Raw genomic sequence first — 27,079 nt, forward strand, 5'->3', positions numbered from 1 at the left:
AGGCACAACCTAGGGATCGGCAGAAGTGTGGGAGCAGGGAAGTGCAGACGGAAGTTGGAAGGGCCGAGGGAAATGCTAGACAAGAGAGGTGATGAGGGCAGAGTTTGGGTATGGCATTTAGTGTGCAGGGGAGAGATGAGTGTCAGGAGGAGACATTTCAATTACTGACTCTGCCCTCTCTACCAAGGATGTGGTGTGTCTAGGCAATTCTTGCACTTCGAAAACTGACAATATTGGTCCTGTAACATAATGCTCCCTAGTACTACCTGGATAGTGGCTTCTTGTAAAGTAAGTATCCCAGGTGACATTCTTGCATGCATTGCATTTTTGAACTATATTGTGCGCCAGCTGGTTGTTCCTTCATGCTCCCAATGAAACATATTGTAGATCTCAAGTGCCTCTGGGTCTGACACATGCTGTAGTGCAAGTTGTCACATTACTGATTTCTCTGTAATACCATTTGCCTCAAGAGAAATTTGGAAACATGGAAACCAGTTCCTTCAATTCTCTGCCATGTTTCCTACAATACTAAGATGCTTCATGTGCTCTATGCAATGAGGCTGAGTCTCACAGCGCTATTATAAAAACTGCCCTTTACTGAATGGCCAGAAAAAGACATGGGTTAATTTACGTCATACAAGACCTTCAATTGTATCTCTGCTCAAATATGCCACTAGATCAGCAGTTCTCAAACTGTGGGTCGGGACCCCATTTTAATGGGGTCACTAGGGCTGGCTTAGACTTGCTGGGGCCCAAGCCCAAAGCTGAAGTCCAAGCCCCACTACCCGAGGCCAAAGCCCCACTACCCGAAGCTTCAGCCCTGCATGTCGGGACTCAGGTTACAGGCCCCCTGCCTGGGGCCAAAGCCCTTGGACTTCAGCTTTGCCACTCTCCCCACCTGGGGCAGTGGGGCTTGGGCAGGCTCAGGCTTCGGTCCCCCCTCCTGAGGTTGTGTAGTAATTTTTATTGTCAGAGGGGGTCGGGCTGCAATGAAGTTTGAGATCCCCTGCACTAGATGGTAGTTACCAATAAGAACCCCCAGTGGAAACTAGTGTGTTGTCAGCATACAAATGGAATTTTAGACCATAATCAGAGATAACACTTCCATATGGGAAAATGTAAACCTTAACTTTAAGCATGCAGTTATACCCCATTGCAGTTAATAGGACTTAAGCACATGCCTACATGATTTTTTGAATAGGGGCCTAAGAGAGGATGAAGAGTGAAGAAAATGTCATCACATTCAGTCCTTTCCTCTGTTGTAAAGGGGTGAGATTCCATTAATTTCAGTGGAGTTCTACACACTCACACAAACAGCAAATTATACTGACTGAGTCTATTTCCTCCTTGCTCCTCCATCATGGAAAGTTTATTTTTAATTAACTTTGGATCATTAGACCATTTTAATGGAAGTAACAGTGAGCACTTACAAAATAAACCTAAAATAGAGAATGTTTATGACACCAGTCCTTCCCCATAATGATATAGATTAATTATGAATGGGTATATCTCTGCAAATTTAGATTTGGTGTTAATATCTGAGGGTCATTGCTGGTTTATATTACTATCTTATCAGCAGTGTCCTTCAGCTGTTACATATATATTTCCATTCAAATTCCCAGCAAGTCAAATATTAAATATTTTACCATTTTAGGATGGGTCAGCAAAAGTCTTTTCTTATAAATTGATTCAGCGGAAGATGATTTTTTAAATTTTTGTCTGCAATTTATATTAAACCTGACTTTTCCCCAAAGTCTCAGAAAATTTTAACTCCAAGATATTTTACATTTAAGAGGAGCAAAATATCATTTGTAAAAATCCATGTTTTATGTTTTCAACACCCTGACTGAAATCCTTTACTATTTGTTAGAAATAGCAATGGAGCTAGCAGACATCTTGTTCAGGTATGCTTCTATAATTTATAGTATGGGGGAAAAAGTATTTTAGTCCATTTATCAGCACACTGCTTTGATGCTACACAGCCTAATCCAATGTAGGAATTGTGGTCCTAATCCAAAAGTCCTATAACCTTAAAACAAATATGATCACTATCTAACTGTAACTGAAAACATTTCTGGTGTTCATTGGTATAGCAGCAGCAGCAAAGGAAGACTAATTTCAATATAAAAGTATAGATGTTTCATGGAACAAACTGATTGATATTTAAGAGCTGTGAGAACCAGGGTTATTTAAGAGATTAACTACGGATAATAATCTACACCAGGGGTCGGCAACCTTTCAGAAGTGGTGTGCTGAGTTTTCATTTATTCACTCTAATTTAAGGTTTTGCGTGCCAATAATACATTTAAACATTTTTAGAAGGTCTCTTTCTATAAGTCTATAATATATAACTAAACTATTGTTGTATGTAAAGTAAATAAGGTTTTAAAAATGTTTTAAAAGCTTCATTTAAAATTAAATTAAAATGCAGCGCCCCCCCGGACCGGAAGCAAGGACTCGGGCAGTGTGAGTGCCACTGAAAATCAGCTCGTGTGCCGCCTTTGGCACGCGTGCCATAGGTTGCCTACCCCTGATCTACACTTAATAGCTCAACTGTATTATTTGCAAATACTTTGTGAGATTTTTAATGGAAACCTAAAAATAACAAGGTAGAACTTGATTGTAAATTTGATTATGGGTGGGTCCCCTTAGAATCTTGTATATGGGTTATCTACATATATGCTTATTTCCCTCCCTCCAGAGTGGGTGAAGAAGGGCAGAAAAATTATCAGAGACTTGACATTTTCTGGCCACTGGAGGTAAGCCATTTTAGGGAGTACTGTAATTTGTTATTAGCAGTATTGCCAACCCCAAATATTCAAAAAATCATGAGTCAGGCTCACCAAAAACCATGAGATTGGCTTTAAAATCATGAGATTATGCAAAAATAATAGATTTGGTGTTTTTATTTTCCTTCTGCTTTGTTGAGCTTTTAGCATGCACTGGGGGTCACATTTTGAAACTTTCTCCACAGCCAGGAGGGCTAGAAACTTACTTATTTCTTTTAGAATGAAAGCTGAAATCATCACATATCTACTTGACTCCAGGAGCTGGGGCTTTAAGGAAAACAATAATCATGAGAGTCAGCAACACTGTATTAGCATAGGCTGCAAGCCTAGGGTCCCCGCTATCACCATAGGGCAAGGAGGAAGCAGGGAAGGCACAGGGAATAAGAGTAGTGTCTCTGAGTCACTGTGTTTTCCAGGGTTACTCCTTGGTTAGTGCAGTTTATGCACTACCACTTGTTCCTTAAGTCACCATCTAGCCCTTAGCATTTCTATAGCACTTTCTATTTCCAAAACTCCCTCCAAATGTTATCCAATTAGCACTCATGGTACCTGTTTGAGGTAGGCAAGTAAATATTATACAGATTTTAAAGGTGAAGTGCAGAGAAGTTGCATGACTTGCCCAACACTATACAAATATTGCCTACAGTAAAGAAATACAACAGCAACTCTACAATGTTTTCATACTAGTCACCCTGTTTCAGGTGTATGCAACACACTGCATCCACTCACTGCAAGAGTTGTAGGACCTGTGGATTGTTACACCATATCCCCCAATTCCAAATGTATCTATTCAGACCTGACATCTGCTTAGCGAAGAAGGGGAGGAGTATCAAAGAGACCGTTATGATTCCCTGTTTCTCTGCCATGTGCAGGTCTAGTCCCAGGTCTGACATAGTTTAAAGCCACTTAGGGACAGCAGTAACCTATGGCAGCTGGCAGCAGTCTACAAGGGTCTGTTCACCAGCAGAGAAGTAGGCGTAGCTAGGAGTGGAAATTTGGGTAGGCCACAAGTTATGGTGGATGGGCAATGACCAAAGGTCTAACAGCAGATAATTTATATTGCATATTATGTCAATGTTGCCCCTTTTGACTTGAGTGACTAGGCAAACTTTGGGGCCCCGGGGATGGTCTAGTTGGAAGTAGGAATTGATGGAGTTGGGTATTTCTTTCATGCAGTTTTGTTTGTTTACAAAGAACATACAAAGTCCTGTATCTCTGAACACACAGGAAACCACAAACAAAAGGGACAGTTTCTTAGCTTACTGCCGCAAGCATCTTTAACCAACAGACCTAGAAGCTTTTTCTAGGGTTAAACTGTGCTCAGAGGCTACTTCTAGACTTTCTTGTTTGTTTCCTTTGCTTCTCTGTTCTTGTCTGTGTCCTCAGTTTCTGTTTCTTCTCTCAGGCCTTGTCTACACCTAGAAATTAGGTTCACCTAGCTACATTTCACTGATCTAGCTACATTTCATCTACACTGCAATAAGAAACCCACAGCTGATGCAGGCTTGGGATAAGAGATTGTTTAATTATGGTATAGACATTCCGGCTGTGGCTGCAGCCCAAGCTCTGGAACCCTCCCACTGAGCCTGAACTCTACACTGCAATTAAACAGCCCATTAACCCAAGTCCCGCGAGCCTGAGTCAGTTGGCATGGGCCAGTCACAGGTGTCTAATTGCCATGTAGACATACCCAGAGAGATGTAGCTAAGCCAATCTAAGCACCAGTATAGACACTGATAGGTTGATGGAAGTATCATAACATTATATACTACTGCATATTATATTTGAATGCCAGGTGGGCAGGATTATGGGGGGTTAGTGTGGTTCAGATGAGGGATTTGAATGAAGGGAATGTTGGCTAGTGGAGAAAGGCAATCACCACAGGCAGGCCTGGGATAAGCTGAACCAGGCGGTTTGCACCTGCGTGGGGCATGGCTCTTGCCAAAATTGTCTGGGGCTGGGAGAAATTTGAGCTGTTGGCTGGAGGCAGCAGCAGGGCTGGCCAAGTTGCTCTACTCTGGCCACCGTGTTCTGCAGAAAGGTCAAGAGCCACCACTCTTCAGACAGGAGTTACTGATCCACAACCACACAGACATTAGCTTTTGCATTCAGATAGGCTTAGATTTGGCTATGCCCCTAAGTTAGAGGGACATCAGCTGGCTAGGTAAGCAGTGCAAAGAGGCCAGATTGAGTGGGAAAATTTGGAACAAAACATCTGGAGGCATCTGTTCACATTCTGGTTTGTTTCACTGCTAGTTTAAAATGGTTCTGTCCTGTATGAGGACCAGTATGTGCATTTTGAATGACAGAGGCTATGTCCTGCTATCCATGGGGACTTGCAGATGTCATGGTAAAGGGTCAACAGCTTCCTTTGCACCCATTACCAGAGTGACTGTGGCCTGGTGGCTTGGGGTGTACTATGATGTACTCAGAGTTCTTCCAAATTTTCACCTGCATAATTAGGCCTTAAATCACCTGTGGAAAACATACTGAGCCTGCTGACCTACTGCTTTATTCCAGTTTGATACTGGTGTAATTTCATTGAAATTAATTCAGTTACAGTGGCATAAAACTGAAGTAACACATTGGTGAATCAAGCCCAGTGAGTATTTTGAATCTGGAAAGTATAACATCTAGCTTACAAGGAGGAAACCAATAAATGGTAAATTTGTTTATGCTTCTCTCTGAATGTACAGATGAAATGTACTGTACTGTCTGGGTAATATGGGAGAAAGGAATTTCATAACATTTTAAATTTATTCTTGATATAATTTTCCTTCATTATTATCACATTTGATTTCTAAAAGGCTCCTGGGCAACAACTGAGATTTACTTACCATATTACACATCCCTGAAAACCTCATAAAAATGTAATTACCTCTTGAGCTTAAAAGCTTCTGTGTTTGGTTTGAAAGAATTCTAGGTGGCAGATGTACTTTTCTCTGTAACACAAATGGAATGGAAAGTAATTTAAGGAAAAAAGATGACTACAGATATATAGATGAATTAGAAACATTTCAGAAATTATACTTCATCGAGTGGTTGCATTTTTCTTCAGAGAAGCTATGAATTTACATGGTAAAAGTAAAAATGCAGATCTTTGGTAAAAGGCATTGCTTTCTTGATTATCCTAATTAAACTGCTCTGGTGAACTGAAGCTGTCAAAAGGGTGCTTAGAAATTACACAATTACATCTATAAAGCACTTTACAAACACAAATTAGTCTTCACGACAACCTTGCTAAGTAGGCAATTATTATTATTGATTATCCTCATTTTAGAAATCAGAAAACTGAAACAGAAAGGTTAAGGGCCTAGTTCTGGAAAGTGCTGAGCCCTCTCCCCCAAAAAAAGATTGATGGGAGGGCTTCATTAATGTCAACGTAACTGAGAGGGGCAGTACTCAGCTCCACTCTGGAGGCATTCAGCACCTTTTCCATCAAAGCCAGTATTAGAGCTTATACATTTCATGTATTACAAACATTAGCACTTTCCTCCTTTTCATCAGGAAATGAATTGGTTCTTCTGAAGCATAAATCCCCACATATATAATCTAAGGAGCAACAACAGATTGTCAACATGTGCAGCATACACTTTCAGTTCCATACAGGTATTTTTCTGTATCCAGCAAATGGGGAAATTGTTCATGTAGAAGAAGGAATAGGATGCATATATAGGAATTCTATTCTGTATAGGTTCAGATACTACAGTGATGAACACGGTGTAAGAACGACTTACTTTGGGCCTCACTACTAAGGAAACTGTGGACCCTTTCTGATATAACAATTTTTTATTTACTTTCAGAGGCCCCAATTCACCAAAGAACTTCAGCATATGCTTAAGTTTAAGCAATTGACTTCAACGTGAATACTCACATGCTTCAAGTAAAACATGCACTTAAGTGCTTTGCTGAACTGGGGCAAGAATTTTTATGTTGAAAAGCAGGATTACTTGATGTGTTTGGGTGAAAAATCAATAACTTTTATATTTTAAACCCACATACTAAAATATGTTAAATCAATAGAATTGCAAATGGAATTTGTGTAATTACTTATGCACAACCCAAGTTTGGCTTCTGTGTGTACAGATTTCACACTGTAAATCTGGATAATAAATTTTGTAGTCACCTTACTTTGATTTGATTCAAGCATAAAACTAGGTTAAGCAGAAACAGAATAGGGTGCAGGTGAGGAGAGCTGATCAAGAAACAATGAGTGGTCAAATGCAAAATGTGTATGAGTGTGGGGAGCATGAAAGCCAATTCCTCTATAATTCAAGTAGTTTATTTAATAGTTTCCAACACTTTCACAATCAATCAGTTTTGATTTTCTCTCTTGCTCTTAAGAGGAACCTGGGTAGAATACATTGTATTTCAATTGTACAATGTACATCAGATGTAAATCAATATTTTTAATATTTTATTTCAGTTCAGCTAGACCTTTCTCATGTAGTTATGGAAACAAGAACCACACTGAATGGCTTTGAAATGGAAGGCAGATTTGTTTCATTACTTAGGGCTAAATCTTTTTTCTTTTTTTCCATCTAAGAAAATCTTTAGCTTGATCATAATTTAAAAACACAGTTTTATCATCATATTTACTCAGTCTAAGACATATTGAAAAGATAAACAAAAAACAAAATCATAATGACTAAAAGTCTGCCTGAAGGGCTCAAAATCTTTTTTCTGTGTATCTGAGTGGCCTTATCTTCTTCTGGAAAAATACAAATTCTTATCTTGTAACACAGAAGCCAAACTTTAAATTCTTATACAAAAGTAATAATCTGTTCACGCCCGAATAAATCTCAAATCCACAACAACAGTTCTAGCAGAAACAGTATAGCAAGATACTGGAGTATTTGATAAAGTCTTAACTGGAACATGAAAAAATATTCATGTGGTTCAAATACATCTAGAGAATCTAACAGAATATAAGCTTTTTCCAAAAATTTCAACCCCATTTCTATTATCAAAAATTTCAATATTGCAGTGTTATTTTTATCACTATTATAATTCAGGATGTCATGACATGTTCCATAGCCTCAATTTTTCTATGTACAAAGATAGAATTAATCAGGATTGCAATGAAAGATTCCATAATTTAATTCTATGATTGTAAGTAAAATCTTACACTCTGTTGAAAAATGTGGATTTACTGTTTAATATTAATTGCTTAAAAATGGGGGAAATTAATTGCAGCTCAAATGTATCAAACCTTCTGCAAAATCCTGTAAGGTCAAATGCACTGGACCTTGAGTCTGCATGGATATTCACTGACTTCAGTGGGTTTCTGCCTGTGCACATAAGCTTGCAGGTTTATATTTAAGAGTTTGTGCTGAATTCACGCTGCAGAAAAAAATACTTTCTAAAGAAACTGCAAAATGGAAAAGCAGCAATTCTGCTGTATCTGCAGCTGGGCAGAAGGGGGCTTTGGAGAACTGAGAGAATATAATAAAATTAATAATAATAATACCACCTAGCTCTTATATAGTACTTTTCATCAGTAGATCTCAAAGTGCTTAAAACACCATGTTCACTTATAGAGATGAAATTTCTTCTATTTAATACATTCGTTCTATTGCTATGGACATCACCGCTTTGTTATACCACTATTGTCCAACTGGTGGCAGTATACTATCTTCCGCTGTTCAGCAAACTCCTGTTCTCTCATTACAGCAGATCACTGCTTTGGGCAAACACATTTTAACCCTTTGTTACCCCTACTCGCTGTAGCATCACTGCTTGTGACATGAAATGTGCAATACTTGGTGAGGATAACACCAATGCCTACCATTGCCATAAACACCAGTGCCAAAACTATTAAAAAAATAGTAGAGTTCTCCTTCCATACTTTGTCTGACTTGTCTGTTTAGATTACAAACTCTTTGTGGCACGGACAATCTCTTACTACGTGTTTATACAGTGCCTAGCACAATGGAGACTTGATCTGATACCAATGTATAATAATAATAATAATAAATAGTAATAGTGTAGCAAATATAAGGAGTGAGTGGGTAGTGGGGAGTATCATAATTAGGGCTGATAACTTCACTTACTGAAAATAAAGGCTATTTCCTCAGCCTGCAAGCAAAACACATTCACCAGTAATCTGGTTGATAAAGAAGAATCACTAGACATTGCAGTCATTGAGAAAATCTGAGCACCATATAAATGGATTGCAGAATATGCCTCTGATGCCTTTGTTAAAAAACAACAACAAAGGTTGGCGTGTGTGCAGCAGCAGGACAGAGGAACTGGGGATATTGCTACTATTATGAATTCATCCAATGACTGTGTGCTGATGTGTTTTTAAGATCAGGCTGTACATAACTTGATTCCTCTTATCTGCAGTACTTGCTGCAAAGAGATTATAGTCAATTTAATTTTCAGGTGATTGCTTACTTTCAGTCTTTAAGTTCATATGTTCACCTATCTATAACTAGGCATATTCCTTTTGAGTTGCATTTGCATTCGTCCATATATAATTGGCTTCCTCTACTCCCACAGTCTAGCTCCCTCTATTCTCCCTCCCAGTCTCAAAGTTATGTTATCTTTGAAACACTGATTGAATAGTATGCTGGTAGTTCATAAAAATGAAAGAGTCCAAGATTTTTGTGTTTGTAAAGGCTCTGAGGAAACTGGGTTTCAAATATATATATAGTATACATATATATATATATATAAATATAGTAAAAACTGCTTCATTAAAACCTTCTTCAGCTTTAACTGAAATTGTTGCAATTAACCTTTCCCCCCACAGTAATGAAAAGACAGTTTAAAGCTCTAGGGAAAGTGAATTCTGTGGTTTAGATTTTGGTTGATGTTCTTTCAAACGTAACTACGGTACTAATTATAGGAGCTCCACCACATAGTTAATCTTATTAAGAGGAAACTTCTTTTCTTGAAGGCACTTCTAAGACATTTAAAATTGGGTTCTCTCACAGTGTATGCTTCCATGAGTTCAGACAGAAAATGAAAAATGTTTATTTATACTTATTTATTTTGAACAGGGCTTGAGGCAAAGATAACTTTTTCTGAGGCTCTGTGTAACCCACTTATATAAACAGGATACGATACATCAGATATCCAGGATCCCATGCACTCCACTTTCTGCAGCCATGGAAATCATGTCAAAATCCATGCTTAGCCACAGAATTGTGCTCCAGAATGAAAGATTTAATTTAAAAAATTAAGGCCAGTTCAGCAAGGCGCTTAAGCATGAGTGAGTTGTCCTTCTGAAATCAATACTACTCATCAGCTTAAAGTTATGTACATGCTGAAGTACATTGCTGAATCAGTGTCTGAAGTTTCTAGCCAGTGGGATTGTGAAGACCTTTCAAATGTGAACTGAGGCCTGGTCTACATTACAATTTTAGGTCAAATTTAGCAGCATTACCTAGATTTAACCCTGCACCCGTCCACACGACGAAGCCCTTTTTTTTTCGACTTAAAGGGCTCTTTAAATCAATTTCTTTACTCCACCTCCGACGAGGCAATTAGCGCTGAAATCGGCCTTGCCTGGTTGAATTTGAGGTAGAGTGGACACAATTCAATGGTATTGGCCTCCGGGAGCTATCGCAGAGTGCTCCATTGTGACCGCTCTGGACAGCGCTCTCAACTCAGATGCACTGGCCAGGTAGACAGGAAAAGGCCCGCAAACTTTTGAATTTCATTTCCTGTTTGGCCGGCATGGCGAGCTGATCAGCACAGGTGACCATGCAGAGCTCATCAGCACAGGTGACCATGGAGTCCCAGAATTGCAAAAGAGCTCCAGCATGGACTGAACAGGAGGTATGGGATCTGATCGCTGAATGGGGAGATGAATCCATGCTAGCTGAACTCCGTTCCAGTAAATGAAATGCCAAAACATTTGAAAAAGTCTCCAAGGGCATGAAGGACAGAGGCTATAACAGGGACTCGTGGCAGTGCCAAGTGAAAATTAAGGTGCTCAGGCAAGCCTACCAAAAAAAAAAAGAGAGGCAAATGGCCACTTTGGGTCACAGCCCCAAACATGCCGCTTCTATGATGAGCTGCATGACATTCTAGGGGGTGCAGCCACCAGTACCCCAACCCTGTGCTTTGACTCCATCAATGGAGTAGGACACAACATGGAAGCAGGTTCTGGGGACGAGGAAGATAGCTCACAGCAAGGAAGCGGAGAAACCAATTTCCCCATCAGCCAGGATCTGTTTCTCACCCTAGACCTGGAGCCAGTAACCCCTGAACCCACCCAAGGCTGACTCCCAGTCCTGCCAGGTGGAGAAGGGACCTCTGGTGAATGTACCTTTGTAAATATTAGACATGGTTTAAAAGCAAGCGTGTTTAATGATTAATTTGCCCTGGCATTTGCGGACAGTACAGCTACTGGAAAAGTCTGTTAATGTGTCTGGGGATGGAGTGGAAATCCTCCAGGGACATCTCCATAAAGCTCTCCTGGATGTACTCCCAAAGCCTTAGCAAAAGGTTTCTGGGGAGGGCAGCCTTTTTCCGTCTTCCATGGTAGGACACTTTACCATGCCAGGCCAGCAGCACGTAGTTGGGAATCATGGCAGAACAAAGCATTAAAGCGTATGGTCCCAGGGTTTGCTGGCATTCAAACAACATCTGTTCTTTATTTCTCTGTGTTATCCTCAGGAGAGTGATATCATTCATGGTCATCTGGTGGTTTTATTAAGGGGACATTCAGAGGTGCCTGTTCCTGCTGGGCTGTTTGCCTGTGGCTGAACAGAAATGTTCCCGGCTGTTAGCCATGCAGTGGGGGGAGTGGTGAAGCCATCAAAATGTGACCTTCTAATGAAAGCACATGTGCTATGTAATGTTAACAGCAAGGTTTACCATGAAAGAGTGTACCCATTGTTCTCTAAAATGTGTCTTTTTAACTACCATGCTCCCTTTTTTTTCCTCCACCAGTTGCATATGTTTCTCCTTCCCAGAGGCTAGCGAAGATTAGAAGGTGAAAAAAATGCACTCGGGATGAAATGTTCTCTGAGCTCATGCTGTCCTCCCACACTGACAGACCACAGCAGAATGCATGGAGGCAAACAATGTCAGAGTGCAGGAAAGTACAATATGAATACGAGGAGAGGTGGCGGGCTGAAGAGAGTAAGTGGCAGGCTGAAGATGATAGGTGGCATCAGCTTGCTTACAGAAGGCAGGAGTCAATGCTCAGGCTGCTGGAGCATCAAACTCATATGCTCCAGCGTATGGCTGAGCTGCAGGAAAGGCAGCAGGAGCACAGACCACCGCTACAGCCCCTGTGTAACCAACTGCCCTCCTCCCCAAGTTCCATAGCCTCCTCACCCAGACACCCAAGAATGCGGTGGGGGGGGGGTGTCCGGCCACCCAGCCACTCCACCCCAGAGGATTGCCCAAGCAACAGAAGGTTGGCATTCAATAAGTTTTAAAGTTTTTAAGTTTTAAAGTGCAGTATGGCCTTATCCTTCCCTTCTCCCCCACCCCTCCTGGGCTACCTTGGCAGTTATCCCCCTATTTGTGTGATGAATTAATAAAGAATGCATGAATGTGAAGCAACAATGACTTTATTGCCTCTGCAAGTGGTAATTGAAGGGGGGAGCGGAGGGTGGTTATCTTATAGGGAAGTAGAGTGAACCAAGCGGGGGGGTTCATCAAGGAGAAACAAACAGAACTTTCATACTGTAGCCTGGCCAGTCATGAAACTGGTTTTCAAAGCTTCTCTGATGCACAGCACACCCTGCTGTGCTCTTCTAACCACCCTAGTGTCTGGCTGTGCGTAATCAGTGGCCAGGCGATTTGCCTCAACCTCTCACCCCGCCATAAACGTCTCCCCCTACTCTCACAGATATTGTGGAGTGTACAGCAAGCAGTAACAACAATGGGAATATTAGTTTTACTGAGTTCCATCCGAGTCAGTAAACTGCACCAGCGCTTTTAAACATCCAAATGCACATTCTATCACCATTCTGCACTTGCTCAGCCTATAGTTGAACAGCTCCTGACTACTGTCCAGTCTGCCTGTGTACGGCTTCATGAGCCATGGCATCAAGGGGTAGGCTGGGTCCCCAAAGATAACAATAGGCATTTCAACATCCCCAAGAGTTATTTTCTGGTCTGGGAAGAAAGTCCCTTCCTGCAGCTTTTGAAACAGACCAGAGTTCCTGAAGATGCGAGCGTCATGTACCTTTCCCGGCCATCCCACGTTGATGTTGGTGAAATGTCCCTTGTGATCCACCAGTGCTTGCAAAAGCACCGAAAAGTACCCCTTTCAGTTTATGTACTCACTGGCTTGATGCTCTGGTGCTGAGATAGGGATATGGGTTCTGTCTATCGCCCCACCAGAGTTAGGGAATCCCATTGCAGCAAAGCCATCCACTATGGCCTGCATATTTCCCAGAGTTACTACCCTTGATATCAGCAGCTCTTTGATTGTGTTGGCTACTTGGATCACAGCAGCCCCCACAGTATATTTGCCCACTACAAACTGATGCCCAATTGACTGGTAGCTGTCTGGCATTGCAAGCTTCCAGAAGGCTATTGCCACTCGCTTGTCAACTGTGAGGGCTGCTCTAATCTTGGTATTCTGGCACTTCAGGGCAGGGGAAAGGAAGTCACAAAGTTCCATGAAAGTGCCCTTACACATGCGAAAGTTTCACAGCCACCGGGAATCGTCCCAGACCTGCAACCCTATGCGGTCCCACCAGTCTGTGCTTGTTTCCTGGGCCCAGAATCGGCATTCCACAACATGAATCTGCCCCATTAACACCATGATGTGCACATTGCTGGGGCCCGTACTTTGCAAGAAGTCTATGTCCATATCCATGTCCTCATCACTCTCATCACTGTGCTGCCATCGCCGCCTCGCCTGGTTTTGCTTTGGCAGGTTCTGGTTCTGCATATACTGCAGGATAATGCATGTGGTGTTTACAGTGCTCATAATTGCTGCAGTGATCTGAGTGGGCTCCATGTTCCCAGTGCTATGGCGTCTGTGCTGAAAAAAGGCGTGAGATGATTGTCTGCTGTTGCTCTGATGCAGGGAGAGGCAACTGATGACATGGCTTACAGGGAATTAAAATCAACAAGGGGTGGCTTTGATTTCACGGAGGAAGGGAGTGGGGAGCAAATGAATACAATACAAATCAGGTCTATTTCTTGTTTTGATCCACTCCATCTATCTTTTACATCTTAGGCTGGCAGCAGATGGTTCAGTGCGACTGCTAGCCATCGTCATCTCCTGGGTGGTCGGCAGAAGATGCCACATTACGATTGCTAGCTATTGTCATCTCCTGGCTGCTCGCCAGAAGACGGTGAAGTATGACTGCTAGCCATTGTCATCTCCTGGGTGCTCGGCAGAAGATGGGAATGACCTGGCTGAGTCACTCCCATGTCTGCCCAGGTGCCCTGACCAACCTCACCAAGATCGGCTAAAAGAGCACCCAGGAGTACGACGATGACTGATACCAGTTGTAATGCACCATCTGCTGCCAAAAAGGCAATGAGCTGCTGCTGTGTAGCAATGCAGTTCCACGTCTGCCAGCACCCAGGAGACATATGGTGATGGTGAGCTGAGCGGGCTCCATGCTTGCCATGGTATGGCATCTGCACAGGTAACCCAGGAAAAAAAGGCGTGAAACAATTGTCTGCCGTTGCTTTCATGGAGGGAGGGAGGGGAGGCATGATGACATGTACCCAGAATCACCCATGACACTGTTTTTGCCCCATCAGGCATTAGGATCTCAACCCAGAATTCTAATGGGTGGCAGAGACTGCAGGAACTGTGGGATAGCTACCCACAGTGCAACGCTCCGGAAGTCGACGTTAGCCTCAGTACTGTGGACGCAGACCGCTGACTTAATGCACTTTAGAGCATTTTGTGTGGGGACACACACAATCGACTGTATAAAAACGATTTCTAAAAAAATGACTTCTATAAATTTGACCTAATTTCATAGTGTAGACATACCCTGAGTGTAAACCTGCATGCATTTTTAATTCAACAGGTTTAGTTCAACAGGTTTACTCGTGTGTAAAATTAAGCACATGCTGTATTTGAAGGATAGCAGCTTCTATCTAAGCAGTCTATAAAATTGTATAGGTTTAACTAAAATTAATTTAAAAAAACATAAATCTAATTAAACAAGTACAAATCCTCAGTATAGATGTATTTAAACCACTTTAACCTTTGCTTATATTTATTTAGCTTAAGTCATACATTTACTATATTTACTATATTTTAAACAGATTTAGCTACATTAGTGTCTTACTGAATGAGGGAGCCTGTGAGTACGTCTACAATACAGAGAATATACCAGCATGATTATGTCAGCATAGCTATACCAGCATAGCACTGCAGTGTAGATGCATCCTACTCCAACAGTATGGGTTTTGCTGACTGTAGGAACACTACTTCTCAGAGCAATGTTAACTACATTAAAGGAAGCATTCTTCCATCAACATAGCTGTGTCTACACTGTGGCATAGATGCTTTTTTCACACCACTGACCAACATAGCTATGCCAATTTAACTTTCAAGTGTAGACAAATGTTGCACCAGCCCTCTGAGGACATTCTTGTTTCAGTTTAAGAGTGGCTCATTTCTGAGTATAATATATTCGTAATTGACTTAAACTAAAAAAGTAAGATTGGTTTAAACAGATATAAGAGAAATTAGTAAATTTAACTAAATTTATGATTTTACACAGATTAAACTGATGCAACTTTCTCATGCACCTTGACTGCTCATCATAACTACAATTATAATACAAAGTATTAATTACTCCTGTTACAAATAACGAAAAAAACCTTAGAATCATCAACACAGTAAAAATATGTACATTTAAAAAAATGTTGGAGCAGCCCATAATTAACCTCCCAAACCTGACTTGAGAACAATTATTGCTATCCACTAAATTACTTTTTTGAAGAAAAACAACCCCCCCAACACTGCTAGGTGTCTCCCCCCTCAAAGCAAACACCACATCATCCATATCCATTCTCTGACATTACTCGCTGTCTAAAGTGTCTGTGAGCTTGCTCCACAACCTCAATTGCCCCACAGAGTAGGGCTTTTCCAGGTGGGACCAACTAAACTGGTTTTCAAACCCATGGCCTGGGAACCAGATCAAAGAGTGATTTCACAAAGACTTCATTTTTTCCACCTTAGGCAACCATCTTATTTATTACATATTACATATGCTTCACATCAGCATAGTTATTTTCTGCTTACACTAGCTGAACAGGGCTCTTTACAGAGCTCAGCTGTTGCTGCTTTTGACAGACATGAGGCTAGCCTTATCCCCCCGGAGCAGATTATGCTGCCTTCACAGCACTCCCAGACATGATAATAAATAATGTACTCCCAAAGGGTACATAAATTAAGGCTATAATTCCATCTTGGGCTAAAAAACTTGAGTTTCAGATTTGTGCTGTATTGTTTCACTAGAAAATCTTGAGGAAAATGCAGCCTTATAATCCACTGTAAGTGGAATATTATTCCCTGTATTTGACAGCTGCATTATTGGAAATTTGCCAATAATGTACCGTATCGCCTTCAATACATATTTTTAAATGTATTTTTTTAAATTACACCTCTACCCTCATATAACGCCACCCAATATAACATGAATTCGGATATGATGCGGTAAAGCAGCGCTCCGGGGGGGCGGGGCTGCATGCTCGAGCAGATCAAATCAAGTTTGATATAATGCGGTTTCACCTAGAACGCGATAAAAAATTTTGGCTCCCGAGGACAGTGTTATATCGAGGTAGAGGTGTACTGGGAAGGAGACAATAGTTCTGTACTCAGCATTTGTTTCAATGAGGCAAAGTTTTAACTCTTCAGATATCCAAGTTATTTTGTAAACAGTTCAGCACACATTTGAACAGCACTAAAACTAACAAAACCTCCAGAATAAATACTTTAATGTACAGGTGATTCACAACCATTTAACTTTTTAAAAACTTTTCTTTGCTTAAATTGCAATAACTGTACAATGTGTTGGTAAAATGCAATAATCTGGTCAGACTCCATTATTGAGTTCATTTTTATAATATCATCCCTACAGGACTTTTCTTTGAGTTTGATAAAATACAGTGTTGGTGCTGCTTCAATAATGTGTGCACAGTAGCCATATAAATATCACACTATAAATTCCACATATTCAAGAGACCAGACATTGTATGATCAGACTGTCAGAACACAACTGACAAAATCTTAACTGTTCTATTTTACTAAGTTTTCAACTGATCACTAAGTTTAAATGACTCTTGCATTCTGAGATTCTTTTTAAATAATATTAAATCAACCTTTCAAATATTTCATCATGCTGAGTCACCAGTTGAGAAAACCAAAATAATGCAACTAGGCTGCATATGAGCCAGATGTGTCATATGATTGCTCTGACTACTTCCATTAATTCAAGTTCTAACACTTTTGTACACTAAATATAATAACTAAATTAGAGTTCTCTCCTTAGTCTCTTATTTTAAAAATAAATTGTTGACAAAACTAGGGAATAGAGGTTAAATTAGTAATGCTATCATAGGCTAATTTAATTGGCGTCTAAAATTTAGGGTAACACCAGCAGCCATACAGAAAATGTCGCAAATAGGTTGATTTGGGAACTATTACTGTGATAACAGTGGAACTATCCCAGATGATTTGTAGACCACACACTCAGGATCTCATTTTTGGTTTCAGGTGTGAATGTTTGTGAAATATTCACAATCAAATTAAAAATGTGATTATTATTAAAAAAGTATTAAATTTTAAGGGCCCAAAAATGAGCACAGTGAAATGCAGGAAACACAAACAGTTTTTCACAGATTCAGTCGAAAGAAGAGATATGGGAAGAGAGTAAGAATGGCTGATGATGGTCAAATAATCACTTACTTCAGTCTGCAACCAGGATTCACTTTTGCTCCCAGAGCAGTTCTGTTTCATTGAATCACTTTCCAGAGCGTAATAGATATGGTTGGGTACTAGAATTCTTGAGGGGGAATACAGTGCACCGACACTGAACTACATGAATAAAAGTCTTGTATGGTATTATAACCGTTATTTTGAAGTCCTAGACCTGGGTTATACCAAAGGACAAGAAAATGTTCCATTCTTCCCTCCTAGATTCTGTAAAGCTCATATCCAAAGAAGTGTCCCAGAGACCACCCCTCACTTTGCTTCAGAATTCCATAGACTTTTTTAATCTGGCTGCGTTGGCTTGGAAACAGATTCAACATTTCTTATTGTGAATAGTTTTCTATTTAAATTGCAGATAAAATCAATTAAATTTGGACATTATTTCACTCTCTGGTAGCAGGTCTATATCAGGAGTAGCAAATGCAATGTCTTCTGAGTGAATTTCATCCAGTTTCAGTGATGGAGGTTCTTGAAAATATCCAGTCCATAACTTGTGAGATCCGAGAGTAAAAGTCTAATAGAAAGTTGAGATCATTATTAATTCGATTTGGAGGGCAATCATCATTCAAACAATTGATTGTCTATAACCTTGTTCAAGAAATATTGACAGGTTACCATTTACCACCTGTTCTAACATTCCCTTTTAATGAAAATGTTATTCAAAAGGTTGTGGCAAAGTAAATTGGGTGTATCTAGTCTTCGGCCCTCTTACATCTCTCCTTTTAAGCCTGCATGTTCTAGAGATTCTACTAGTCTCACGGGTCAATGAGCAACTTTTAGTGAGAAAAAAGGGCAAATGTCAATTCTCATTCTTTCAGATGCTTCAGCAGCTTTTGTTACCATTGACTTTAAGGTGCTGTTTACTTCCCTGTGGACACTGGTAGGCACAGACAGAATCACGCTTAAGTGACTCTTTTCTTTCCCCTTTATGAATCCAGGAGAAGGGTAATTTTGGGAGGCTGCACTGGGGTGTCTTAACCCTGCTTTGATAAAGCAGGGGTTAACCAATCACTTTGGGCCTAGGGACCCACACCCCCTCACTCCTGCTGCACATACTCTGGGTAGAGGGAACAAATAAAAGGGAACTGGTCTGTTCAGTGGGGGGCTGGCTGAAGAGGAGGACAGATGTGTGCTGCAGGCTCCTACTGAGGAATTGTCAGTGCTCCAGACTGCTGAGGAGGGGATGCTGGACTACACTATGGCAGGTCTATTGGTTATAGGAGTTGACAGGGATGCCAAGCCACTGCCTGTGGAGGACAGGCCCCAAGTGGGCTCAAGAGTTGGAAGCCAACACTTGAATCCTTAATAAGGAGATTTCCAGCTTCACAGAGCCCTGCATTCGAACCCAGAGGAGTAGGGTGGGCCCAAGTTCCCTACTCCCATCCTGCACTTTCCACTAGGCATTACTACCAGGGATCATTGCTGGTGATTGTTTGTTTGCTCTGACCTGCCCAGAGGGCCTGAGCCCCAGACTGCTAATTCTCAGACACTGTCAGGAAGCTAGGGATATAGACTTCGTTTGCTTCATCCCACCCAGAGGGCTGGAGCCAGTGGTAGTACTACCCAGTGAGCAAGGGTGGTGCTGAAGACTTTTTGCCACAAGATCTGATGATCCTGCAAGAAGAGGAGACTCAGAGGGAGTGTCTGGTACGAGGTCATGACACCAAAGAGGCAACTCTCCTTTACACGCAGCACCCCATGGCAGAAGCCCACTCCAAGCTCTCTCTCTCTCTTGAATGGGGCAAAGCAGAGTTCTAGTCTTTCATCCTCTTGTGCAGAAGTTAGGAGGCAGACTTCTGGGAATGTAGTTAGGCCATTTCCTCCTCTGTGCAATCAGTATACTGCTTACCCTCAGCTCTGCCACTATTCCTCATTTTGATCAGACAGAAATGGTGCAATATATTGGATTTCCTGGTACCTGACTTGGGTATGGGCTTGTATGAGAATGAGTTGGAGGAAACTGAACCTAGACAAGAAGGAAATGATCATCCAGAGGTACAAGTAGGTATAATATCTACTGTTAGTGAGAAGATTTATCTACCTAAGAATAATGAAATTCAGCAATGAGGATCCTTGCAGATCTTGGTCTTGTGGATTAGCAGCACTAGTCAGGAGTGCTTTTTCCCATTTGTGTCTGCCTAGTAGTAGTAGTTTGCTATCTTTCTTATCAGATTCATGTATCATCAAAATAATCTATGTATTTTTAACTCCATGTTGAATGACTACAGTGTGCTGTACTTGGGGCTACAGTTTAAGACCACTAGTGGAACTTTAGGCACCTTCAGAGGTAGGCGGCACCTGAGCATGGGGTTTGAGAATCTTAGTGGTGCTAAATTTTGGATTTAGACACTTAAAGCGAGAGTTAGCCCCCTAAATCCTTTTGTGGTTCTGGGAGTGTTTTTATTTCTTCATATTCACTGTATAATTTAGCTTTATCAGTATTATATAATTTTTAAATCATAGATGACTTTCACTACCTATATTTTTTCTTTATGGAAAAAATCCTCCAAGATAAATTATTATTTTTAAACCTATTTCTGGTTTTTAGACTGCACTAGCTAACATTTTGTTTCTGGGTGTAATTCAAGGTTTTGATTTTAAGTCATAAAACCCTATATCATTTGGATTGTGGCTACCTTAGAAATCACCCCTTACTATGTACTCTCAGAGCAGTTGAATTCATCTTGGACACTCTGGCAAGGATTGCCAATTTTGGTTGGATCTATTCCTGGAGGTTCATTATATGACATAATCTTTAATTAAAGATTAATCTTTAATTCCTGGAGATCCATGACAATCCTGGAGGGCTGGCAACCATAACTCTGGCCAGGGGCGGCTCTAGACATTTCGCTGCCCCAAGCATGGCGTCATGCCGCAGGGGGCGCTCTGCCGGTCACCAGTCTTGCAGCTCCGGTGGACCTCCCGCAGGCGTGCCTGCGGAGGGTCCGCTGGTCCCGCGGCTTCGGTGGAGCCGCAGGACCAGCAGACCCTCTGCAGGCACGCCTGCAGGAGGTCCACCAGAACCGCGGGACCAGAGGACCCTCCGCAGGCATGCCGCCAAAGGCTGCCTGCCTGCCACCCTCCCAGCGACTGGCAGAGCGCCCCCTGTGGCATGTCGCCCCAAGCACGAGCTTGGCGTGCTGGGGCCTGGAGTCGCCCCTGACTCTGGCTAGCATCCTCTAGATTTGAACTCAGGGTAAGGTTGAGCTCATATCCCTTTTGATTCAGCAAAACAGGAATTTTCTGATCTTCAGGGCACTCTGCAAGGTCTAGGTGTTCACTCAGGCCCTTCCTGAGTAACTCATGTGAGTAGAATATGTGTTTTTGTAATCTGGACTTGTCATGGGATCTCACCCCCACTTTGAGCTTGTGGGTTCAAGGATTTCTTCTCGCTGCCACCAGTCAGGTTAACGTGAACCCAGATTCAAATCCCTTGAATCTCTACACACAGGAAGCAGCCCACTTCCCCTCCCTCTCCTGCTCTCTCTGCTTGGAGACAACTCTTGTCTCCCAGAGTGCGCGCTAGCTTCCTCCCCTGAATCCACAGGTAAGGAACTTAACCAAGTCCTGAAATTAAAAGAGTTTATTAAAAGAATAAAAGAAAGAAGAGAAAAATACACAATCTCTATGAATCCAAGATAGACATTCATAGGGTCTAATCTTATTAATCCCTGGAGAAATTTCTCCTTTTCCTCAGTACAAACAATACAGGCAAAATTACGAATAATCAATGCAAACACACAGAATTGCAGACACAGGATTCTTATATGCAATTACCCAGTTCTTCTAATACTCACTAGCTTGAATAGAAGAAATTAGTTCAGAAAGATGAGCAGACTTGGTTAAACATCTGGACTGGTGTAGGTCCAGACGGCTAAGAACTCAGAACAAAGAACACAGAGACCCAAGTTCCCGCTCTCTGGGATTTTCAAATTCTCTTTCCTGATTGGTCCTTTGGTCAGGTGTTTCACCAGGTCTGTGTTAACCCTTTACAGGTAGACCTTAACCCTTAACTAACTACTAATCACCAACAGTGGGAGCATAAACTGCAAAACCAACAGAGTAATAAACACATGCACTATTACATATACTACTAAGCATATAACATGTAAAGAACACTTTTTAGCCACTAGATTCTGGGAAACTGTCACGAGAGAGTGCATCAGCAACTTTGTTGGAAGCTCCTGAAATGTGTTGAATGTCAAAGTCAAAGTCTTGGAGAGCTAAACTCCATCTGATAAGTTTTTGTTGTTTCTTGTTAGTATGAAGCCACTTTAGTGCAGCATGATCGGTTTGTAGCTGGAACTGCCCCCCCCCAGGTATGGGCGTAGCTTTTCCAAGGCATACACAATGGCGTAACACTCTTTTCACTGATGGACCAGTGGCTTTCCCTCTCAGACAGCTTCTTGCTGAGAAACACGACAGGATGGAAGTTGTGATTCGGTCCTTCCTGCATTGTTCAGATGCATCAGTGGTAACTAGGAAGGGTTTGTCAAAGTCCGGGGCCCTTAATACAGGGTCAGACATGAGCATCGCCTTAAGCTGGATAAAGGCTTCCTGACACTCATCAGTCCACTTAACTGCATTTGGCTGGGTTTTCCTGGTCAGATCAGTTAGTGGAGCAGCGATTGGCTGTAGTGTGGTACAAATCGCCTGTAATATCCAGCCAAACCTAAGAAGGATTGGACCTGTTTCTTTGACCTTGGGACAGGCCACTGTTGGATAGCCTCCACCTTGGCCTGTAGGGGTTGATGGTTCCTTGACCCACCTGGTGTCCTAGGTAAGTCACTCTGTTTTGGCCTATTTGACACTTTTGGCCTTAACAGTTAGTCCTGCCTGCCTGATGCGCTCAAAACCATTTTCAAATGTTCTAGGTGTTCAGGCCATGAATCAGAAAAAATGGCCACATCATCGAGGTATGCAACTGCACAGTCTTCCAATCCTGCTAGTAGACCATCCACCAGCCTTTGGAAGGTGGCAGGAATGGAAGCACAGTAAACTCATACACCCCTGCATGGGTGATGAAGGCAGATTTTTCCTGGCGGGTTCATCTAGTGGTACCTGCCAGTATCCTTAAATCAATGGTAGAGATGAACTGGGCGCGTCCAACTTTTCCAATAGCTCATCAGTGCGTGGCATTGGATAGTTGTCTGGACGAGTTACAGCATTGAGCTAGTCCACACAAAGCGTATTTCCCCATCTGGTTTGGGAACCAGAACCACTGGAGATGCCCATGCACTGGTAGAAGGGCGGATGATACCCATCTCCAACATGTTGTCAATCTCTTGTTTAATAGCAACTTTGGCATGAGGTGACACCTGAGCATTACCTGTGTCAATGGAGTGGCAGGTTTGCTCAGTCCGTCCTGGGTTGGCTGAGAACAAGTGCACAGCTCCTTGATCTGTTGCCGCTGCAGGCGTTGCAGGGTTGTGGAGAGGGTCACCTCTTCCACACCACCATTTCTTTTCTTCGTAGTACGAGTAGACACCTTCAGGCCACTCGGTGTCATCTCCTTCCTGAACTGTAAAGTGACAGACCTGTAATTCTCTGGGATAAAAGGGCTTTAGAGAGTTAACATGAAACACTTTAGGCTTTAAAGAGGAATCAGGGAATGTTATGAGGTAGTTAACAGCTCCCAGGCGCTCCTGGACCATGTCCTTCCCAGATTTTATGGGCCTGTTGCGCCTTCAAGACCATGACCTGGTCTCTGGCATGTCGATCATACCAGACCTTGCATCTCTTAAGTTCTCTCGAGCAAGGGCCCAAGAGTCTCGGAGGGTGTTTTGAAGGTTGCTTACAAAGTCCAGAATGTTAGTCCCTGGAGGAGGTGTAAACCACCAGCTGTAATGGCCCCTTAACCTCATGGCCATATACCAGCTCAAATGGTGAGAATCCTAAACTGGGATGTGGAACAGCCCTGTAGGCAAACAGCAACTGTTGTAACACTAGATCCCAATTATTGGAGTGTTCATTGAATGTTCCATTAAACCTTTCCACTAGGCCATTAGTTTAAATGATGCACCCCATGCGTTTCCCACAGGTCTTTCATGGTCCCTGATAGGAAATTTGTTCCCGACTCTGTAAGAATTTCAGAGGGCCAACCCACCCGGGTAAAAATGTCAGTTAAGGCCTGGCACACAGTTTGAGCCCTGGTGTTGCCTAGAGCTACTGCTTCCGGCCATCTGGTAGCAAAGTCCACAAAAGTCAGTATGTACTGCTTTCCTCTTGGGGTCTTTTTGGGAAAGGACCCATAATATCCACAGCTACTCGCTGAAATGGGACCTCAATTATGGGAAGTAGCTGGAGAGGGCCTTGACCTGGTCTTGAGGTTTTCCTACCTTTTGGCATACCTCACAAGACCTCCCAGTCGAAGGACCTTCCCAACCTGTCTTGTTCACCCCAGCATGGCCACTGGGATGATCGAGGATGCCAGCCCTCCTGGTGTCCACCGAAAGACATTCCTTGTATAAAAGTCCTTGGTCCGAGGCTGTCATCGGCTTCCTGCTCTGTCTGGAACTGTTCCTGAGGCGGGGAGGACACCAGTTCCTCTGAGTGATGTAGGTGTGAGATTGTGTTTGTGTTGACTGAACCCGCTCTCCGCTGGTCCACGAGGTGTTATTTTAGGGTTGTCTGCTGGTTTTCTGGCGGTGGAGTTGTAATAGCTGGCGCCGGTGCTGGCGCTGGGTGCCTTCCAGTTTCGGTTCTGGGACTGGATGAACTATCTGTTTCTGGCGGCTCAACGTGATGGGCCAAGTGGTTGCCCAGTATCATGGGGACAGAATAATTGTCATAGACAGCAAAGTCCACGTCCCTGACCAGCCCTTGTACTGGACAGGTAACGCACTGTAGGTAATGTTACAGGTTTTGACATGAAGGCGAACTGTCACTTTGGATAGCTGACACATGTGTGTGTCTCTCTCTCCGATAACTTCTTTTCCGTCCCACTCTCAAAGTTTCCTAAAGCATATGGGTATTTGAGAGATATCTTTCCTTGGTGTGCAGGTGCAAGGAGTTGGACCGGTTCAGGTTCTTTGGGCATTTGGCTCTGATATGCCCCAGTTCATTGCATCCAAAACATCGCCCACTTGATGGGTCACGGGGTTGTGTTGGTTTACTGGAAACTGGTGAGGTAGAAGAAGAGGTAGGGTGTGACTGTGCTTGGGTTGTAGGTGGATGCCATCCATCTGGCTCCAATCTCTCCTGCCTCAGTGAGAGTTTTGGTTTACCATCTTGGATGTAGCGTCTAATGTTCTCAGGAACACCATCTAGGAACTGCTCCATCATCATCAGGAGGTGAACCTTGGATCCTGATATCCATGAGAAATAGTGTTTTTCCAGGTAAGCAGCGTGCTCTGGAAATGACATCTCTGGTTTCCATTTCTGGGCTCTGATGCCCATTCTGAGTCTGGCCTTGGTTAGGAACAGTGGAAAGTCGTCCATCTGGTCTCTAGGCATTTCAGCTGCCACAAGGGATAATTGTCCGCTGAGCTGTGACCTCAGCTCCATCATGTATTGGTCTTTAGGAAGACGGTATCCAAATACAGGCCTCTCAAAGTTTTTAAAAAGGCCTCAACATCATCCCTTTGATCAGTAGGTGGATGGGGTGGTGGATTATGCTGCTTAGCCTGTTCTACTTCCAGAGCCTGCCTCTGGATTTCCAGATCTTTCTCTCTTAATTCCATTTGTCTGATGTGGTCTGCCTCTCTGGCTTTCTGGTCTGCCTCTATGGCTGCCATGGCCATCTTGTGTTCTCTCTTTGGCTTCCAGGATTTTTATTTGCAATCGAGCAAGCTCTAGTTGGTCCTCCTGTTTATGATAACTTGAGTAAAGAAAGGGTAATTAATCCTGTGTATAGCACATTGTGTGTTGCAACTCTCTATTGTTCTGTACTGAGCAATAGGGAAAATCTAAAAAACTCTCTGTCTCTCTGCGAGAAAAGACTAGTGAAAATCTCAGTGGCTTCCTGGCTTCTGCATTTCAAAAGTCACAGGAAAAATGTTGGATGGGATGAGCCTCTGTCTTGAGATTCCTTATCTCCCCAGCAAACCTGTGAGGGCACTTCCCCCCACCTAAGGAATGCACACTTTCTTTTCCTCCAAGGTGCTTTTCTATGCCACCAGAAAGAAAACTGCTTTTTCCTCAAGCTGCCTGTCCAAGCAACCCAAAAGAAAAACAGCTTCCAACAAAGCCTGCTGGAAACTTAATTCCCTCCAGCCAAACTGCTGAACCTGCTTCTAACAATACCACTTAGAAACAGAAGACTAGTAAACTCAACTCGTCTCTCAGGTTGCTTTCCTGCTCTAGAAGAAGAGAATAGCTTCCTTCAGTGTAGCCCAGCTGAAAAAACTCCTTCTAACAATGGGTTCGAAACTCCGCTGCCACCATGTCATGGGATCTCACCCCCACTTTAAGCTTGTGGGTTCATATTCTCCCACCCTAACCCTTAGGGTAGGATTTCTTCTCGCTGCCACCAGTCAGGTTAACGTGTCTGACGCACGGCCTGTCCCCAGCTCCCCTGGGAACCCAGATTCAAATCCCTTGTATCTCTACACACAGGAAGCAGCCCACTTCCCCTCCCTCTCCTGCTCTCTCTGCTTGGAGACAACTCTTGTCTCCCAGAGAGTGGCGCTAGCTTCCTTCCCTGAATCCACAGGTTCCTGAAATTAAAAGAGTTTATTAAAAGAATAAAAGAAAGAAGAGAAAAATACACAATCTCTATGAATCCAAGATAGACATTCATAGGGTCTAATCTTATTAATCCCTGGAGAAATTTCTCCCTTTTCCTCAGTACAAACAATACAGGCAAAATTACGAATAATCAATGCAAACACACAGAATTGCAGACACAGGATTCTTATATGCAATTACCCAGTTCTTCTAATACTCACTAGCTTGAATAGAAGAAATTAGTTCAGAAAGATGAGCAGACTTGGTTAAACATCTGGACTGGTGTAGGTCCAGACGGCTAAGAACTCAGAACAAAGAACACAGAGACCCAAGTTCCCGCTCTCTGGGATTTTCAAATTCTCTTTCCTGATTGGTCCTTTGGTCAGGTGTTTCACCAGGTCTGTGTTAACCCTTTACAGGTAGACCTTAACCCTTAACTAACTACTTATGACAGGACTATTATAGTCCATATTAGCAAATTTAGGAAGTGATATTAAACCTCATGCATCAGGGTTTAAACCAATCTCTAACTATTGAAATTAGAGGAGATTTAATGGGGGAGGGGGTGGCAAATTATCCCCCAACTGCCTAATGAAATGCTTCCTCTGAAGCATCTGGTGCTGCCCGCTTAACAGAAACAGGATGGACCTGATCCATTATAGCAATTACTATGTTCCTATGTCTGGGGAGTTTGCCTTTTACATTGATTTTGTTTATTTTTCTTATTGTATAATGT

General features: G+C 42.4%; 1 protein-coding gene across 11 annotated transcripts in view; it reads right to left on the bottom strand.

Annotated features, from left to right (window-relative positions):
• Nucleotides 1–27,079, bottom strand: part of CFAP46 (cilia and flagella associated protein 46) — a 193,885-nt gene that overhangs the window by 162,213 nt on the left and 4,593 nt on the right. For 8 of the 11 annotated variants that reach the window (XM_039481097.1, XM_039481104.1, XM_039481098.1 and 5 more), the window contains exon 2: nt 17,653–18,190. In XM_039481097.1, coding sequence (XP_039337031.1) covers nt 17,653–17,703 — 51 coding nt within the window. In that variant the 5' untranslated portion in view covers nt 17,704–18,190. Of the gene's footprint in view, nt 1–17,652; nt 18,191–19,525; nt 19,643–27,079 lie in introns of all 11 variants that reach the window. The other 3 variants (XM_039481092.1, XM_039481093.1, XM_039481094.1) reach the window with 1 other exon arrangement.

Source organism: Mauremys reevesii, linkage group 7 (assembly GCF_016161935.1).
Source record: "Mauremys reevesii isolate NIE-2019 linkage group 7, ASM1616193v1, whole genome shotgun sequence".
Taxonomy (NCBI): Eukaryota; Metazoa; Chordata; order Testudines; family Geoemydidae; genus Mauremys; species Mauremys reevesii.